This window comes from Hipposideros armiger, unplaced genomic scaffold (genome assembly GCF_001890085.2).
Source record: "Hipposideros armiger isolate ML-2016 unplaced genomic scaffold, ASM189008v1 scaffold_123, whole genome shotgun sequence".
NCBI classification, from domain to species: domain Eukaryota; kingdom Metazoa; phylum Chordata; class Mammalia; order Chiroptera; family Hipposideridae; genus Hipposideros; species Hipposideros armiger.
Genome location: NW_017731473.1, coordinates 2572244 through 2591259, shown reverse-complemented (window position 1 = coordinate 2591259; position 19016 = coordinate 2572244). Strand labels below are relative to the sequence as shown.

The 19016-nt window shown below is 48.5% G+C and overlaps 1 protein-coding gene across 4 annotated transcripts in view; it reads left to right on the top strand.

The window, feature by feature from the left end:
- The window catches only part of CDK5RAP2 (CDK5 regulatory subunit associated protein 2), a 171719-nt gene that overhangs the window by 102861 nt on the left and 49842 nt on the right, over positions 1-19016 (top strand). For all 4 annotated transcript variants that reach the window (XM_019648259.1, XM_019648261.1, XM_019648260.1 and 1 more), the window contains 2 exons: positions 7500-7932; positions 13197-13428. In XM_019648259.1, coding sequence (XP_019503804.1) covers positions 7500-7932; positions 13197-13428 — 665 coding nt within the window. The remainder of the gene's footprint in view (positions 1-7499; positions 7933-13196; positions 13429-19016) is intronic.

Sequence of the window (19016 nt, the reverse complement as noted above, 5' to 3'; positions counted from 1 at the left end):
TCTCTCTGTCTCTCTCTCTGTCTCTGAAGGCTACCTAGGAACACACCTGGGTGGTATGAGCCGGGAAGTACAGTGGGCTATGGTAGGAGTGGGGTGAATGGGGTGTCTGTGTCCCCTTCTAGCAGATAGGATGGAGCACCTACCCCAACTTGCAAACAGATGGGCTCAGAGCTTCCATCCTTATGGTAGAAGCCCCAAAATTGCATTCTAAGTCACTTGGTTTTTAAAAATTTAGACCTAGTTACATTTTTTTTAAAAAGCACTGTATGGGCCAACACCCTGCAGACAAGCTTGTGACACCTGCCGTTCAGTCACCTGTTCCCTGTATGTCCCATAGGTTTCCAGGCCATTTGGGGCCCCTCCTAGCGTTAGAGAAGGTTTTCTTACACTAGCCCAAATCTGCTGCCCTCATCTTGTTCTCTGTGGAGCTGGCGCTCACGCTGCACCATTGAATTCCATGTCAGAGGAGCCTTGGCTCCCAGGGACCTCCTGAAGTCCCAGCTGGGGTCTGCACCCCCTTTTGGCACACACACCCCGTGCCAGGGCCCAGGCTGGTGGCACTTTGAGTAAAATGCCTGATCTCAGGTTACCCTCACACCAGCTTTGTGACGATGCTGCCACTGGTGATGTTTTTGCAGGCATGGGAGCTGACATTTGGCGACCTGACATTCCCTTAGCTAGTAAATGGCAGAGCCATCGGGGACCTTTCTGGAGGAGTCTTTTTAAAGAGTCCTTGGGCTAACCAGGATTCTGATTGGTCAGGGAAACACCAATCTTCTCTCTGGGGGTGCAGACAGAAGGTTTTGGGGCACTGGAAAAAACAGCTTTGGAGTCGGACACACCTGTACTCCAGTCTGGCTGTACTGTTTAGACCTGTGACCTAACACCACGCCTTGATTTCCTCGTCTGTAACGTAGCGGGTGATGACACTTATCTAACCCATAGGCATCTTGTAAGGAGTAAGTGAAACAATGGGGATGAGTATAGACTTAGGTTGGTATTAAGTGGGGTTGTGGTGATATTACTGCTTAAGTCTTGCCTGGCCAATTACTCCTACCTTTTCCATAACCTTCAGGTAAGATTCATACTGTATGTACGATACGGAGACAGCTGGTGAGTCGTGCCTCTACAGCCATGGCTGAGCCACGGCTGATAACCCCGGTGCAGAGCTCGCATAGACGTGGGCCTGCGACTTCCCTTCAGCCTTTGAGCTCTTCCACCGTCTGGCCATCCACCCCAGGGCCTAGGTGGCTAGCAGAGTAGCTGGGCCCCAGGGGCAGCTCGCGTTCCACGTACCTGTCTGCTAAGATGAAATACGGGCGCAACTTGTCCGGCAGTCACTTTAGCCTAATTAGCTGTCTTGCACTTGATCAACAGGCGCAATCCATTCGTTGGAGGTGGAGTGAAAGGGTCAGTGCAGGGCTGCACCTGGCTGGTCCCCCCTCTCCTGTGGTGGTCACCGTGTGTGTGATCTTAGCCCTCTCTTTACGTGTTTCCAGTTCATTTTGTCCCCATTCCCTAGAGGACTGAGGTCTAGGATTTTATCACTGAAATGTTTTGGTCTTTGTAGCCTAAAATTAGGTGTGAAATTTGATATCTGAAAATCTAAAAGGGAAGCCCTTGGGGACTATTGTTTTTTTACAAAGCTGATACAGTCTTGAGCTATAAGTGATGGAAGCAGGGGAGCTAGCTCCTAGAAAACCTGAGTTTGCTCTGCTGGGCATGGTTCAGGGACAGGTGAGGGAACCGCGGAGACAGGCGCTGGCGAGGGCTCCAGAGAAGTCAGCAGGTGAACAGCTGAAGCGGCGTGGCAAGTGCCGGAAGGTAGATTCTGTGCTACAGGGGGACCAGATCTGGGGGGGGTTCCAGACAGGACCCCAGGGTCCTCCTTGATTCTCCCCTTTCCTTCACCTCCCAAACCTAAGTTCTGACCATGTTACCTCCTAAATCGCCCTTAATTCATAGACTTCTCGCCATCCCTGTGGCCCCCTCTCCATGCCAGCCGCCTCCATATTTCTCAGCGTCTCCGCAGTAGTGGCCTCACTAATCCCCTGCAGTCATCCTTGCTCCCTTCCAGGCTGTTTTCCACGCTACTCCCCGAGCAATCACTTCGTTTCTCTACTTAAACCCTTCAGAGACTCTCCACGTTTCTTGGGATCAGGACCGTTAGCGTGGCCTGCTAGGCCCTGCGTGGTCCGGAGCCCTGACCTCCGGCTCTCTTGGCGCTGTTCTTGCCTTGCTCCCGTGCTTTGGCCACACTGCCCCCCTTCCCATGCCTAGAACGGGCCGGCTGCTTTGTCTCAGGGCCTTTGTACATGCTGGGCCCTCTGAATGAATGCTCCTGTTTGTCTGTTTTACCCACCCTTCCTCGAGTCCTTGACCTGGCCCGCTACTCATGTTACACGTGATCATATGATGGGTCATCCATTATTGTCACTAATTCCAAAATGAGCATTCTCCAACACCAAACTGTTTTGCAGCTTCTCTTCTCCCTGACTAATGACCCTGCTTGGTACATCGTGAAACACAGAGACAGTTGCACTCAAACTATTTCAATTCTCCCACCAGTGCCGCCAGCTTATTTTCCTGTCTACCCACAAATGCTGACTTTCCTAGTTTGGAATGGAAGAAATAAATATCCCTGCTCCTCCCCAAGAACAACCCTCCCCTTGGGATTTAGTTCCTGTCCTCTCTGGGTGCCCTCTGTTTTCAGCATATTAGTTTTTTCCTGTCACCGAATCATTTCCAATAGCATAAGGCATGCATGAATATTAACCATTTGGAAAAAGTTGCCCCTGCCCCTTATCACTCAAGCTACTGCCCCATTTCTTGATTCCCCTTAAAGTCAGGGGAAAACTGTTCATAATCATTGTATCCACTTTCTTCCCTTCTATTCTCTCTTTATCCCATTGCTAGTGCTTTTATTCACTCCACTTATCAAGGTCAGTGACAGTCTCCAAGTTGTGAAATCCAGTGGCCAGTGGCAGCCTCTCAGCCGCAGCCGGCCCCTCTCTCCGGCCTTCTGTTCAGTGCGCTTCCTGGTTTCTTCTGCCTCCCTGGCCTCCTTCTCAGCCTCCTGTGCCGCCTCCTCATCTTTTGCTGGCTGTTGAATGTGGAGTGTCTCAGAGCTGAGTTCTCAGCGCCTTCCTCCCTCCGTGTCTTCCCTCTCCCATGGCTTCAGAGCATGCTGTGGGACTTCCAGATGTCTCCCCACAGCCCAGACCCTCTCCAGATCCTCCGGCCAGCTGTCGACTTGACCTCTCTCCCCCTGGATGTCTAATAGACACGTGACCTTGAATCTGTCCAAACCCAACTCCCTGATCTCATCTCCTTCTCTCCTCTGGCCGGTCAGTAACAGCACTGCTATCTAACTGGTGTAGCCGAAAGGAGTTTCCACAGCCCCCATACCCCTCAGCAAGCCCCCTGGATCCCACCTCCAATGTGTGTACCTAGTGTAACCACTTCCCGTCTCTTCCGCCACCCTCTTAGTCCACGTCTTGCCTGGCCTCCCGCAGCACAGCCTCCTGGACAGTCCATTCTCCACAGAGCAGCCAGCGTGAGCTTTTTACAGCGTAGATCAGCTCATGTCTCTTCCGTGCCTGAAACCCGCCAGGGGATTTCCGTTGCCCTTACAGTAGGGTCAGAGCTGTGACCTGGCCGCTGCCTGTTTTTCTCTTTATCACCTGCCCTCGTGCTCGCTGTGCTCCAGCCACACTGACCTCCTTTCTGTTCCTGAAACACCCAAGCTCAGGGCCTTTCCACCTGCAGCGCTCTTCTCCTAGATGTGTATATGCCCCATGGGGTCTCAGCTCGATATCAGCACTGTCGCGAGGCCCTTCCTGACCCCTCTGCCTGGCAGAGACCCTGCTTGTGCACCTCGCCTCAGAGCTTCCCTTCTCGAATCACTGTACTTGACATTGCCGGGCATGTTGTTACTTAGTTATCGGTGCACACGTGAACGTCTGTCTCCTTAAGGAAACGTGCGCTCCATGATTCTTTTTCCCTGTGCATTTCCACTGCCTTGCGTGACCAGTGAGAGGTGCTCAATGAATACGTGAATGAATGTGCAGGCAATTAAAAGCTTCCCATCTAGTAGAAGGTGAGTTGAGGGAGCTGGAAAGAGCGCTGTGCTTCTTTGGAGTCAGGAAGGCCTGGGTTCCAGTCTTTGCTCTTTACTGGGGGATCTTGAATATTTACAGTCCCGGTTCTTCACATGTAAAATGGGGCTAGTAGCCGTCCCCATCTCACAGCCTTACCATGAGGACTAAATGTACTTAAAGGATCTGACATACCGTGAGTGCTTCATAAACGTCAGTTCCTTTCCCCTCGTACCTTCTGTGTGACATAGATACTCAGGAAGGGTCTATAAACAGTGTTTGGGCCTCTGACAAGACTCTTGGACTGAACCATTAAAACGGTCCTGATGATGGCGACAGCTTAATGAATCTGCTGTTGAGATTTCTAGCAAAGGAACGCTGGAAATGTTTTATTTAACAGCACTACCACTTTAGTATATTATAATGGCCTCTCTCACCACCTTTTACTACCCATTTGTAAAGTCTTTTTCCTGGGTTTTATTATGTGTTGTTTGGTAGTGAGTAATGGTTCTCCCTTGGCCAGCTGAATAGCAATTGTCATTATTTTTAATCTGTATTAAGGGAAGGAGAGGAAAGGAGAATTTAGTTTAACGTGTTTGAAATACCAGGAATATTTTTAAAGCCTGGGTTTACTGAATTTTAAGATGGTTTGTGTAGTCTAGATGGTTCCATATTAGAAGTGAAAAATGTACCATACATTTTAATTTTGTTTTTTATGCTTTTATTTTTTTACTCTATTTTAGTGTACTGTAGCTGTTTCATTTGCATTGAATTGACTGTGCCCCAGAGCTAGATGATTGGCACCCAGATAGGAGCAAGGCCTCAGCCCTGCCCCAGAGAGGGCTCAAGGGGGGAGATGAGTCCCGGGTTCATGTCACTTCAAGTGGTAGCAAAGATACAGAGGGCGGAAGGTCCGGGTTTGTTAAGGGCGTTGGTAGTCGTGGTCTGACTGTCCCACAAGGTTTTTGGAAATAAGGCAGGCAGGAGAAACTGCAGAGAGAACAAAAAAGATCTCACGCTGATGAGGGCCTGTTCTGTCCCCTTCTCTGTGCTGACACCCCTACCCCACCCGGACCCACATCTTCTTATTCCCGCAACATAGGAAGAGCTTCAGCTCGGTCTCTGTCCTTGCCTGCCCTCCACTTCCTTTTTTCATAATTTTCTGTCTATTTTATAACTTTCTCTTTTTTTAATGAATTTCCTTTTCCCTCTGTCCTTGCCCCCCCTCTATTCCTTTTTTCATAATTTTCTGTCTATTTTATAACTTTCTCTTTTTTCAATGAATTTCCTTTTCTCTTATATTTTTAGGTGATTGAAACATACTTTTAAATCTTCTTCGTATTGCAATATTATTTTTATTTTCTTGAGTGTCAGCTCTCATGTGACAGACTGTCGTACGTAACAGTGGATGTGGTCGCAGGTTTGGTTTGCCTTGTTAACAACCCTGCCTACTCCCCCGCCTACTCCCCCGCCTGTCCTCCCCCCAGCAGGTGGTTTTGAAGTTGCCTCAGCTTGCCTTCCTAGGTCTTCGTTTAGGGCTCAGGAAATTTGACTGGTTCTTCTACCGTGGGAATTCAATTTCTGGCCCCACTGCTTTCTGCAAATGTGCCCCTTCTCATGACTTTGGGTCTCTCTTGTGCCTGAGACCTTTGGATAAATTTTATCTTGGGAATCCTGTAGTACACCTCAAAACATTTTGTTGTTAAATATTTTTGCTGTCCTTTACATGTATTTAAAACAGAGTGGGAGCAGATCCTGTGTGTACTCGCACCACCCTCTTCACAGGAAATCTCTCCATTCACCCTTCACACCACAGCCAGAGTCACCTGTCCAGAGCACACATGTGACCCTGCTGCTCCCTCACACAGAGCCTCGCAGTGGCTGCTTTCAACATGGCTGGCTTCTCCCCTGCCTCACTTTCCAGCATCTCCTCTTTATTCTCCAGCATCTTGACTCTGTTCTTACTGTTTTCCGTGCTTAGAACGTTCCATTTTCCTCTCTCCCGCCAGCCTCTTATCGACTCTAGAATCCTGTTCTGACATTCTTCCTGCCACCCCAGTCTGGACCCCCCGGATGTTGCTCTGCAGCTCTCCCAACAGCTCTGCCTGTGTTTCTCTTTTTACTCTGTGGAGGAGTGACTCGTGTACATACCTGCCTCCAGCAGCAGCCTAAGTCCTTGCAGGTAGTTTTGCACCCCAGTGCCCATTCCACCGCCTGGCACAAGAAACACCCTCACGAGGGATTCTTCTCGAAGTACTCCGCAGTCTTCTACATGCTTGCTTGGTTGAGTCCCCAGGAAAGCAGAACCTGAGATGAGGCCTTGGGTGCAGTGGTTTATTTGGGATGTTGGTTCCAGGGTGCAGGAAGGAGGGACCAGGGAGAGGAAGATAGAAATGGAGGCAAAGCCAGTATCTGTACATTATTGATCTAGCTAGTGCTGTGGGCAGCTGGGGCTCAATCCTACTGGGCGCCCTCTGACGGACCGCACAGCTGTGCCTCAGTGTTGTCTGTCCAAAGGACGGGAGACTGGAACACTTAACCAGCGGCTCTCTCCCCCAACTTGTGGGTTCCCCCCCCCCCCCCGCAGGTATAAACCGGCCCATACTTCCCTACCGCCCTGCTGGCTGGCTCGGAGAGCTCTGGGAAAAGTCCCGAGGCCGCAGAGAGATGCAGGGCGTGCTGGAGCGGGGGTTGTCTGTGTCTGCGGGAGCCGTCCACACAGCTGTAGCTGCGACCCAGTGGAGGCCTAGGGCGTGTGGCAAGGGGCGTGCTAAGCATCTGCTACCCATGCACTGTGTCGGTTAATCCTCAGCTGTCCCGTGGAGGAAGCCTTTCCTTACTTTCAAAGAATTGCAGTTAGAATTTGAAGCCCTTTTGTCTGATTTCAAAGCCACTGCTCCTTCTGTTAAGAGCAGTTTACGGTACCCCTTCATTCAGTACCTACTTACTGAGCACCAGCTGTGCACCATGATTGACCAGGTCACGGAGGGATCCTCTAGGTCGGCTGCCATACTTGCCTCTGGATGTAGGAAGAGGCGGGGGCGGGTGGACCTTGCAATTGTCATGAATACTCTATGACCCTGTTTGCTCCTTCCTAGGCCCAGCCTGCACCCATAAGCCATGTGAGCCACGTGGCCCCCTTACTTGCTGTGTACTTGTGTCACATCAGTTCTCCTCTTCTTATGCGTGAAATAGACATGGTGGTACCTACCTTGTGTGGGTGTCATGAGGTGACATGAGATAAAATACGTGGTGTGGGTCCTGGCACGTGGCACGTGCTCACTGTGTTTAGTTTACATAGAATCTGGGCCAGTCAGTGGGGGAAACTTAGGAAACTGGGCAAGGGACCAGGCCATGGCAGAAAGCTCAGCTCTCCCACTTCCTTCCCTTGTGGAAAAACAGGCCAGACCTCCTGAAAGGGCTGTGTAAACTGCTTTTGGAACCAGTATGCTTGACAGAGGAGGAAGTTTCCGGAGAACACCTTGATGGTAAACCTGAGAAGGCACTTAAGCAGATGGCTGTTCAGCTAAGAGGTGAACTCAGACATTGCATCCAAGCCAACTCATTTTCCAAGCCACATGATGAACTGAAGTCACCTTGGGGAGCCCAGCCAGTAAAGGCAGCAGGACCGTCCAAGCCGGAGCTGAAGGATGCCTCGGTGCAGACCATGGCCACGGAGGGCGACACGCTTGGATTCCAACACGAAGGCAAGAGAGAGGCCTGGGAGCAGAAGCTGACAGCTGCCACCCTCGGCACCGAGCAGCAGCCGGAGAACTTGAGCTGGATGCCAGGGCGGCCGGCCACTCCCCCTCCCCTCCCCAGCGGGACTGACAAAGTGAGTGTTTCCAGCTATGATTTATTTGCGTCTTTCATACAAACAAAAACCTTAAAATCACCCCTGTTCCCACTACTCTTTTTGATTTATATAAAATCGGATCAGGTGTCTCCCTCTGCCTGCACTTATCCTGGCCTCTACCTAGAGGCAGTGTCCGCCCTAACCTTCCCCAGTGTTACTGACACTTTTTCCTTCCCTCTCTCCGACCCATTCCAGCCCTATCTCATTTATCTGTCATGACATTTATGTGCTTTCCTTATACAAATAGAGTCATGTTTGTACATCTGTCTGTAGCTTTCTCTTTCACGTCATGCACAGGACCATCTTTCCCCATAATGACTGTGTGTGATTTCGTTGTGTGGCATGTGCCTGAATTTATGGAATTTTCACCTATTGATGGACATTTACTTTTGCGGGCTGCAATAAAATTGTAATGACCTGACTTTAGGGGTAGGGACGAGAAGCTAGGTTTTAGTCTGTGCAGACTTTGTGTCTGACAATTAACTCTTCTGTGGGCTTTGTCTACATTTTCTTATCCTTGGAATACCCGTCAGAGATGAGGAAGCCAGACCCTGGGCGCCTAAGGTCACCCGCGGTGAAGGGGCTGAGCTGGGACCCTCACTGTGCCCGACTGCACAGCCATGCCCTTTCCCTGGTCAGACCACCCTCCAGCCTGTGCTGGCCTGAAGGGGTAGTGTCCAGTTTTGTTGAGCGAATGTCTGTGTTTTGCTTCTGTCAAGACACTGTCTCAATAAGCTTCTCCTCAGATACCATCGAATATGCCAGATTATTATAATAAAAGCCTGACTCTCTTGTCAATGTTGGGTTGAACCTTTCGCTAAAATCCTCCTGGGAGGAGGGGTTGGGCTTGGGGTTGAGGGTCCCCAGAGCAGGGAGATGTGAGTGTTCTGGTAGAGAAGGAAATAGGTCGTGTTTCTAATACAGCTCCAGTGATGGCTGTTGGTATTCTTGTTTGTGATGTGTGTTTTATATCTGAGAAATCAGCTGTACACATTGCTTTATGGCATCAGAATGGAGAATTAAGTTTATTTTCTGACCACTAAATTACTGCTTTTGTACATACCAAAGAGAGTTAGATATATCATTAGCAAAATTGCTTTTGATTGTTTTAAATTATGCACCAAAACTGTAATTTCTAGAAAAGGGTTTTCTAAAGATATCAGAGACAAAAAAAAAAAAAAAAAAAAGACACTGCCATTATATTAACAGTACTCGAGATGCAAATTTGTGCAATTTGGCTAGAATAGAAATGCTCTTACCCCCCCTGCTCCTTTAGTTTGTACCTATATATTAGGGAACTAGAGTCCCCCACCCCCCATCTGTGCAGGAGATATTCTGTATTCAGGAAAATTGAATAATTGAATGAACTTAAGTTTTCCAAATATATTGAAAAAGAAAATTTTTTTTTTTAAGTTTGGAATTATCCTTTTTGCTTAGGTCTTAAAAAAGAAGGCAACTGTGTTTATTTTTTAGCATCTTCTCTGTGTGCCAGGATTGTGCTAGATACCTATATCATCACATTTAATCTTCTCAACAAGCGTAGGAGTTAGGCAGGTATTACCTACATTTTATATATGAAAAAAATACAGGCTCTGAAAGGCTCAGAAAATTGTCCAGAGGGACTCAGCTGTTAAGAGGCGTAACAGGGAGGTAAGCTAAAGTCCTGTTTTAGAAGTGGACAGGGATATTATAAAGCTCCCTTTCTCAGGAAGGGAGGGGCCTTCTTATCACCCTTGTGGCCTCCAGTCTATGCAAAGTGGAAGAAAATGTAATGATTTTCTTTGTGGTCTTTGATTAATCAGTCAGTCATTAATCCTAAGGCTTAAGCCAGAACGCTGCTGTCCTGTGAAGAAGAATATCATTGCAGCGCAAGAGTGAAATGAGGAGACTGGGTAGACTTCCGGTTGTTTAGCTTTAGAGGCAAGAGGACGGACTTGACAGATATAGCTGTGACTGCTTTGAGTCCTGGGGTAAGTCCCTGACCTTCCCCAGTGGCCCTGGTGGGATCAGTGTAACCTGGAACCTGAGGCCGGCACAGTGGTTAAGGTGGGGTCATGTGCGCCAAGCCCCTTGCATGTGGTAGGAGCTCAGCGTGTGTGCATTCCCGGCCTCCTCCCATTCCCAAATGAGGAGTTCCGTTACGACATCTTTAATAAGGTTGTAGGTGGGACTCTGTTCCGTGTCCATAAGGTAGCATTTTGGGTGGTGTTATTTTAGAACCAGCGTCAGGGTGACTGACGGCAGTCTTCCAGCCTGAAATTGGCTTTGGCATTTGTGCACTTGCAGACATCTCTCTGCTGCCATCTGACACACAGATTTGGATCCAGGAATAAAGATCGGTGGAGACTGAGGACCAAGTGAATGACTGTTATTTTCCAGTCTTCTTTGACGAGGTGTCCACCTCCTCCCAACTGGTCCCCTTCACCACTGCAATCTGTTCTTGTCCTTGAACCTGTTCTGTCCTCTTCCCTGGAATTTCAAGGCAGGAAAGTGCCTCACTTTTCTTAACGAGCAGTGGAGTCTGAAGAGCTAGTTTGAGGTTCAGCTGTCTAACCTTGTATGACGTTTATGGGTTGTTTGACATCTCAGTTCTTTGTCTGGAAAATGGACGTGATAACTTCTATTATCCTGTGAGCTCTGGGAATGCACAGTTTACCTGAGGATTATGGGAGAATGTGCTTGAAAGCATTTTACATCCTAGAACGTACAAGAAGGGACTTTTCTTTCCTTCTTCGGAGACCTTGTTGATTTCCTCATTTCCAGGGTCCCAGATATTTCCTATTTTCCTCTCAGGTTCCTTCTCCTTCACTTAAAAAAATTTTTTTTTAAATAAAAACTTTATTTAGATGTTTATTAATTCACATATCATACAGTTCATCCATTGAAAGTATACAGTGCAGTGGGCTTTTAAAAATATATTCATAGAATTGAGCAACCATTACTGTAATCAATTTTAGAGCATGTTCATTATCTCCAAAGAAACCGTGAACCCATCTGCGCTCACTTCCCATTCCCCCCACCTGCCCACCCCAGCACAGGTAACCGCTGATCTACTTTCTGTCTTTATATATTTGCCTTTTCTGGATATTTCATGTAAATGGAATCATAGAACTATCTTGTTCCATTCAGTGTAATTTTTTCTAGGTTCATTCATGCTGTAGTCTGTACGAGTACTTCATTTATTTTTACTGCCAAATGATAGTCCATTGTATGAATATAGTACATTTGATTTATCCATTCATTAGTTGATAGACATTTGGGCTCTTTCCACTTTTGGGCTATTATGAATAATGTTGCTATGAACTCTCATGGACAAGTTTTTGTGAGTACATATGTCTTCATTTCTCCTAGGCATATACCTAGGAGTGGAATTGCTGGGTCATAGAGTAATCTATGTTTAACCTTTTGAGGAACTACCAGACTGTTTTCTAAAACACCTGTACCTGGTGTACCTTTTCTGAGAGTTCCAGTTTCCCCACACCCTCACCAGCACTTGTCATACCTTTTTGATTATAGCTGTCCTAGTGACTAGGACGTCAGTGGCAGTATCTCATTGCAATTTGATCGACATTTCTCTGATGACAAATGATCTTGAGCATGTTTTCATGTGCTTATTGGCCATATGTGTATCTCCTTTTGAGAACTGTCTCTCAGAACCTTTGCCCAGCTTTTAATTGGGTTATTTGTATTTTTATTACTGAGTTGTAATAGCTCTTTATGTATCTAGATTCAATCCCTCTCCTGAGTGGTTGAATATGTTTAAAATTCTCTCACTTGAAAAACATCCCCGTTTGGCTTCTTAAGTTATTGTTTGCATGTTCATTCCACCAAGTCATTGTTGAGCACCTGCTATATAGTAGTTCTTGTGCTGGAAGCTGTGGATAAAGTATGACCCATAAATGCAGAGTCCCAGAACCATGGAACTTATAGGCCAGAGCAGAAGATAAAGAACAAGTCATTGCATAGGTATTTAATGAAATGGTACTAATGTTCTCGCAGGAGAATTAGCGGGCTGTGAGTATATAACAGGGAGACCTGTTCTTGGAAATCAAGGCCCGTTCTCTTGAGGAAGGCACTTTGAGCTGAGTCCTAATGAATGTACTGGGACTAAGTGGGATTGGTAGGGGTGGGCAAGAAAGAGTGTCATAGGCAGAGGGGACAGCGTATGCCAAGGCCCTGACGTGGAAGGAACATAGCGTTTTGAGGGACTGATAGAAAGTGAGTGTGTGGCCATAGGGGAAATGGGGAGAAGGGCAGTGACTCAGGCTGTGGGTCATGCACAACATGTAAACTATGGGAAGACTTTGACTTTTGTCATGAGAGAACTGGGAAGCAATTAAAATAGTTTTAAGCAGAGGAGATGAATGGTAGGTTTGCCTTTTCTGCTGCAGTATGGAGAGCGGATTAGAACGGGCAAGAGTGAATGTTGGGGACCACTCATGTGTCTGGCCGTGGCCTAGTGGAAGCTAACAGGACTTGCAGTTGGGTGGTGGCAGTGGAGGATGAGAGGAGTCGAAAGAATTCAGAGACAACTTGGGAGCTGGAATTAATGGAGCCTGGTGAGTGACAGAAGCATGTGACTAATATAAAGGGAAGTTTTAAAAGGACTCCCAGGTTTCTGGGTTGTGCAGGAAGTGGGTGGTGGTGTGATTCACCGAGACAGATTGTTGAAGTCGTGTAGCTTTGGGGACATGGGGTGCTAGAACTAAAGAATTGAGTTTTCAGTTGACTTTGGAGTCCCTGTGAGCCATTGAAAATGAAGATGCCTAGGCCTGGCAGGTCAGGAGCTCCGAGCGTGGGAAGTATGTACTGGATTAGAGACCCAGTAGCCGTGGAAAACTTTAGTAAGGGGTGGGTCTGGTGGACTAGCAGGGATGGAAGGCAGATTGGGTCAGGGTGAGAGGAATGGGTGGGAAATTAGGAACTAGGTAAGGAGCAAGAAAGTGTTTCCCAAAAGATTGTGTTGGGAAGAGGACTGCCATATACTGAGCATCTAGAATGTCCAGAGACAGTGAGTGGGCCAGGACCAAGAGGGTGTCATGGAGGAAAAGTTTGAGACTTGCCAATCAGAAGAGAGACTTGCCAAGACAGAAACTCTGGAGATGGGGAGGCAAACATAGATGCCATTACGGGAACCAGAAGCCTGGACAGCGGTTTGAATTCTGTTTTATAAGACTGGCGCGAGAATGCGACTATGGGACCAGAGGAAGTATACTCATTGTTGCATTTGTGTGTGTTTTCAGGATGCTAAGAAGTCCCGTTTGCCCATCCTAATAAAACCATCACGGTCAGTAGGAAGTGTCTGTCAGCTCCCTGCCACGCCGGAGCTGGTGGCCCAGCTGCAGGGCCAGATCTTGGAGCTGCAGGGGGAGCTGAAGGAGTTTAAAGCTCGCAATAAGCAACTTCACCAAAAGTTAATTCTGGCTGAAGCCATGATGGAGGGGAGGCCAGTGCCAGACAAAACGCTACTGAAAGGTAAGCACCTAGAAAAATGTATTCCCCGTGAGCTAGATGAACGACCTGATAGAACTGCTTGAAATGTCAACCCTGTTGTTTAGAATTACAATAAGTTTGAGTATAAATTTCATGAATTGCAGTGATTAATCTTGACTCTTGACAAATACACAATCGAGGAAACTCAATAAGGAAAAGGAATCTATTGTTTTTATTTTATTCTGGCGTTGGGATAAAGGGGACTTGTAGTGCTCGCGGGTCTTGTGAGGTCACTGCTCCCTTACTTTGGGATTGTCTTCGGGTGCCCCAGTTGTGGGATGACTGGAATCCGGGCTTTGTTCTGGCTTGGCCTGTGGAGGCCTCGGGCATGTGGCATCGAGTATGTAAGTGAGAGTCCTCTTTGCAGGGTTCTGTGAAATGTCCAGGCCTAGTTCCAAACCCTGCTGGCTTATGTCTTCCTCTGGACGGGACCTGCCTCCCGACGCACCTTGAATCCGCTGTTATGTTCTCCCGGGAGCTCCCAACATAGAGAGCCCCTGGGACAAAATGTATCGAGGTTAGACTCCATAGACTTGGAGGGAGCCCCTCAGGTCTGGGACAGTGGTGCTTAGCGATTTGGGACCACTGCCCCTTTGAGAATCATTTTCAGAGGGTTCCTGAATCCACAAAAGTACTTAATGCTGATTTCTGATTTTGAACTTCTGCTATAAGCAAATGACAGCAACACACAATAACAAGAACAACAATAGCAACCTTTTCCTTATCTATTCTTTATCTATCCACAAAGTATTTATTAAATCCTTCTGTGTGCCGAGCACTGTTGTGGTCACTGGGGAGACAAGAGTGAATAAAACAGATGAAGTCCATGTCCAGCTTACATCCTTGTAGTGGGAGAAAGACAGTAAGCCGATCAGCAGGTATGTGATATGTGAGAAGATGATAAGTGCTGTAGAGTAAAATGAAGCAGGGTCCAGGGCATAGGTAACGTGGAATGGGAGTAGGTTTGCTAACGTCCATGGAATGTTTGAGAGCATCCTGAGGAGGAGACATTTAAATGGGGGCTGGGAGGAAACGAGTGGACGAGTGATCTTGGGAAGTGCCTTCCTGGCAGATGGAACAAGGGCAAAGGCCCTGAGGTTGCTTTGAACTTGAGATGAACAGGAAGGAGGCCAATTATATGGCTGGAGTGGAGTGAAAAAGGAGAGAGAAAGAGGTCAGGGAGGCAGCAGGTCGAGGAGGCCTCGCAGGCTCTGTCTTTGACTCTAGGTAGGACTGGAAACGGTTGGAGGGTTTTGGGCAGCCCAGTGACATGATCTGACTTAAGCTTTAAAGCGGGGTTCAGTAAACTACAGCCTGTGGGCCACGCCTGCTGGCTGTATTTGTAACACTTCGTTGGAACCTAGCCACACTCACTCATTTGCATATTGTATGTGATTGCCTTTGCATGATGATGGCAGTTGATTAACTGTGGTAGAGGCCCTGTGGTTCACAAAGTCTGAAATATTTATTATTTGGCTTTTTAAAAAAAGTGGCGTGTTGGTTAGGAGCTGGCTTGGGACACCAGCTCTGAGCAGCAGGGCCCAGGTTCAGATCCCACATGAGAGCCAGTGATGCTGCGCCCTCTACTGCTAAGATGCTGAACAACAGCTCAACCTGGAGCTGGGCTGCCGTGAGTCGCCAGCGACAGCATAGGCTGCAGCGGGGCTGCAGTGGGCTGCCATGAGCTACTGTGAGTGGTCGGCAGCCAGCGTGGGCGGCCGTGAGTTGCAGTGAGTGGTTGTCTGGGGGCAGCGGCCCATCTGCCTCAGCTGGGAAGAGTGCAATGATGATAATACAACATGGGCCAGTGAAGCGACGTCCTCCACAACTAGACTGAAGAACAAAAGGACAGCAAGTTATCTGTTCCCCTTCCCCGATTCCCCAACACTGTTCCCATCCCCCCAATTCCCCAATGAAATCTTTGAAAAAAATAAAAAAAGTAGTCCGACCTCTGCTTTAAAGAATCGCTTTTAATGTGAACCGTTGGAAGGATGGGGAGGCAGGCATTTTGTGAGGTGGCTGCTGACCACCCCAGGGGAGATGTCAGCTGGGCGGTTGGAGATAGATGTGTCTGGAGATGGGGAGAGGTCTGGGCGAGAGCTAGCAACACATCCCTGGTATTTGAAGCTGTAAGACTTGGAGACACAGGGAGCAGGGCCCGGAACAGGGGCCGGGGCTCTGGTCAGCAGGGGTGGGACTGAGAAGGAGCAGCCAGTGAGGTGGGGCGGGGGCCTGAAGCCGCGTGAGGAAAGCCGGTTAGCGGTGCCGAACGTTGCCAATAAGACAGGTAGGACGAGGACCGAGGGTTGGCCTTGAGACTGGGCAGCGGGGAGGCCTTGGTGACTGAAGGGCTCTGTGTCTGTGAGTGGTGGGGCCTGACTGGCGTGGGTTCCGGAGAGAGGGGAGGAGCGCAGTTGGAGATGGCAAGAACAGACAGCTCTGAGTTTCGCTGTAAAGCGGTGCAAAGCTTTACTTCACTGAGAAGCAGGGCGATTAGCAGCCATGTTGTCCATGAATCTCAAGAGATGCGAGGAATCAGGTGACCGTGGATGAGTGCAGTCAGGTGGGGTAGGTGGTGGCCTAGGCTGACAGCAGAGCCGCACAGCCAGAGTGTTTAGGGAAGAGAGAGAACAGTCTGCAAGGGTCAGGGGTGAGCAAAGGTCCACTTACACACGTCCAGGTCCATGATACAGGGGTGTGGGACGGCAACACCCACTGCTAGGGAGGCTTGTCGGGGGGCAGCCCGGGTTCCCTTAGAACGAGGGGCTGAGATGGATGTGCCGGAGGAAATTGAGGTCAGTTGGGATTTCTGCCCATGAAAGGTTTGCATACCAGGGTGGGGAGATTGTATTGTTTAGGGATTTTCAAAGTGGCTCAGGGATGGGAGATGACTGGGACCCTTGGACTTCCTGGGACAGTAAAAACCTAGCTCCCGCTGTTCATGCAGCCCCACTGTCCATTTTAAATACACGATCTAATTGAATCCTCTTCACAGTCCTTTGAGGCGGGTACAGTAATTAGTCCTGTTTTATTGTTGAGGCAGCAGTTTTAGAGGTAAAGTGACGTGACTACAGTCACACTGTCACTAACTTCCCTAGCTGGGTTTGAACCCGCCTGCCTGATTTCAAAGCCTGCGCCCTTTACTGTTTCATGAAGCTAGTACATGATACAACACTTCACCTGTGGGTTTTATGAGGATTGATAGCCAGAGGTATTTTCCATGTAATTTTAGGTTTTTTCTTGGGTTTGTCGTAGTTGAGGTTGCAAGATAAACTGGCCTTTGGCGGGATTGCTCTTCTCTCTCTCCGTCCTTTCCTGCCTACTCTTAATTCATCCACCCACCTACCCATCCAGGCCCCAGCCTCATGCACTCGGTGTGGGGGGAGAGAGGAATGGGAGACAGCCTCTGCCTTCTGAGAACCTCCTGGCTGGTGGGAGAGGGGGCAGCAGATAATTAAACAGATCAGTCTGAGGCAGGAGGTGGGGGCACTTCAAAGAGGAAAGACTTTATGGTGACTCAGCCCCACAGAGGCCCCGGCACTTTGCCCAGGGCTTGCCGTTTGACTTAAAATGTTTTTGTTCTATTTTATTTTTTTGCTGAGACCCCAGGGTGCCCTGCCAGGTGCTACTTCTGCAGTTGCCCAGAAGACCCTGGGGCGTCTCTCTTCTTGGGAAAGGTGGTGATGAGTCTATAGAATTCATTTTCTCACTCACAGTTTTTTGAGAGCCTGGACTTAAACCATTTCAGACAAGCTACAGTATATTTATGCTTTTTATGTCCTGTTATGGCAGCTCGATAGATTAATTTTATCTTATAAATTGCATTTTGCCTCCCCAGTGTTTTTATTTCCCTTTTGTATCTTTGTGTTCTTCTCAGTTGCTTGGCTAAGTTTCAAGTCTATGGTTTTATTTATTTTTTGTTCTCTTTGTGAATGCCTGTAGCCCAGCCCCTTGTGGGAGCAACCTACCAGGACAGACCTGGAGAGCAAAAAAAAAAAAAAAAAAAATTGAAACTACTCCCTGTGTCTGGAGAAACGAGGAAAGGAGCCGTGATCAGCAAACCAGTTCCAAGACTGGGCAGAATTCAACGCCTATGTATAGCGAGCAGCTACGTGTGCCAGGCACCATTTGGGGTGTTTTGTAGAAAAATTATTACTAAGCCCTGCAACAACCATCTTACGGCATCATCATTATTACCATTCAACACATGAGGAAGCGGAGGGTCTTGGAAAGAACTGATCCAGGGTCACCCAGCTGGTGAGGGAGGTGGACAAGTCAAGGCACCAGTGCTTACATTTTCTTCTTTCACCTTAGATCTTTTTTCTCTTCATAAAAAAAAATCACCATTAATCTGGACCTCATAGACTCTGTAAGAAATAGTTGTCTTCAGGAATCCTAAATCTGCCATGCGGCGGCCGTGACAGCCTCTGGGGAAACACTGAGAACGATGGCCTGGTTGCCGGTGGCGAAAGCGTGGTCACGTGCTCCTGAGTGCTCTGCGCTTTGAGGAGAAAGCCGCCCCACCAGGTTATACAGTGTCCCTTAGCTGAACTGTAGAAAGTTCCAGAATTATAGTTATTTCCCATAATGCAAATAAGTGGTCCTGAGGCATCTTTTAATTTCTTGTTCATGGTTGACTGCTGAAGGCCTCTTGACTGTTTCTCTTTTCCTCTCAAATCTCTACATTAGTGACTTCTTTCCTTTTTCTAACTTGTTTCTAGAGCTTGGCACACACTGTGTGGCCTCTGCCTGAACTTCCCCTTTAGTGGTTGCCTAGCTGATGCCGCATCCTTTAAAGCCTCTGCTTCAATGTCACTTTCCAGGCAAGGCCTTCCTGCACCCCCCAATTATATAGATACCCCCATTTAGCCCCCCATGATTTGGTCTTAAAACGACTCCTCAGTGACTGCCCTTTGCAAGGCTGGGTACAGTGTGACGCCCCTTGATGTAGATACTTGGGAGGTGAATGAAGTGGATGCCACAGACATGATTGGCCCTCACATTGAGGGTTGAGGGATGTCTCCCTTGCTTCTGCAGCCCTGATACGGGAGACCTGGCTGCAGGAAGGGTCCATCAGGAGGTAGCAGTCAGAGTGTTGGAGGCATGCTACAGGCTCGGGGCGGCGGGGGTCTGCTGCCTCCTCGCTGAACCTTGGGCAAGGCCGCATCTCTCCTTCTGTAAAATGGGGATCCTGGTGACGCCCCCCGGGGTTGTGATGAAGATTGAGTGACAGCACAGGTGAGGAGCTTGGTGCCTTGGCCAGGTCCTGGCACGCCGTTTTGTGTCCTCGGCCTTGCTGAACACACAGGTTCATGCCGTACACCGCAGCTCACAATCCTCCTTCCCCCCGCCCTCCATGCGCGGTTTTCAGATGAAAAGTGGGAGCAGCTCCCTTGGCCTTTCATCGAGGGCTGCGGAGCTGAGAACAGCAGCCACACTGCCGTGTTAACGCCGGGCTTGCTGTCTCCCGGCCTTGGAGCCTGGAAATCACATTCTTACCTCTGCTAAATATGGGGGCACTTCTGAAGTGAAAATTGTGTGTCACGTGTCTGAATATTAGATGTGTTGTG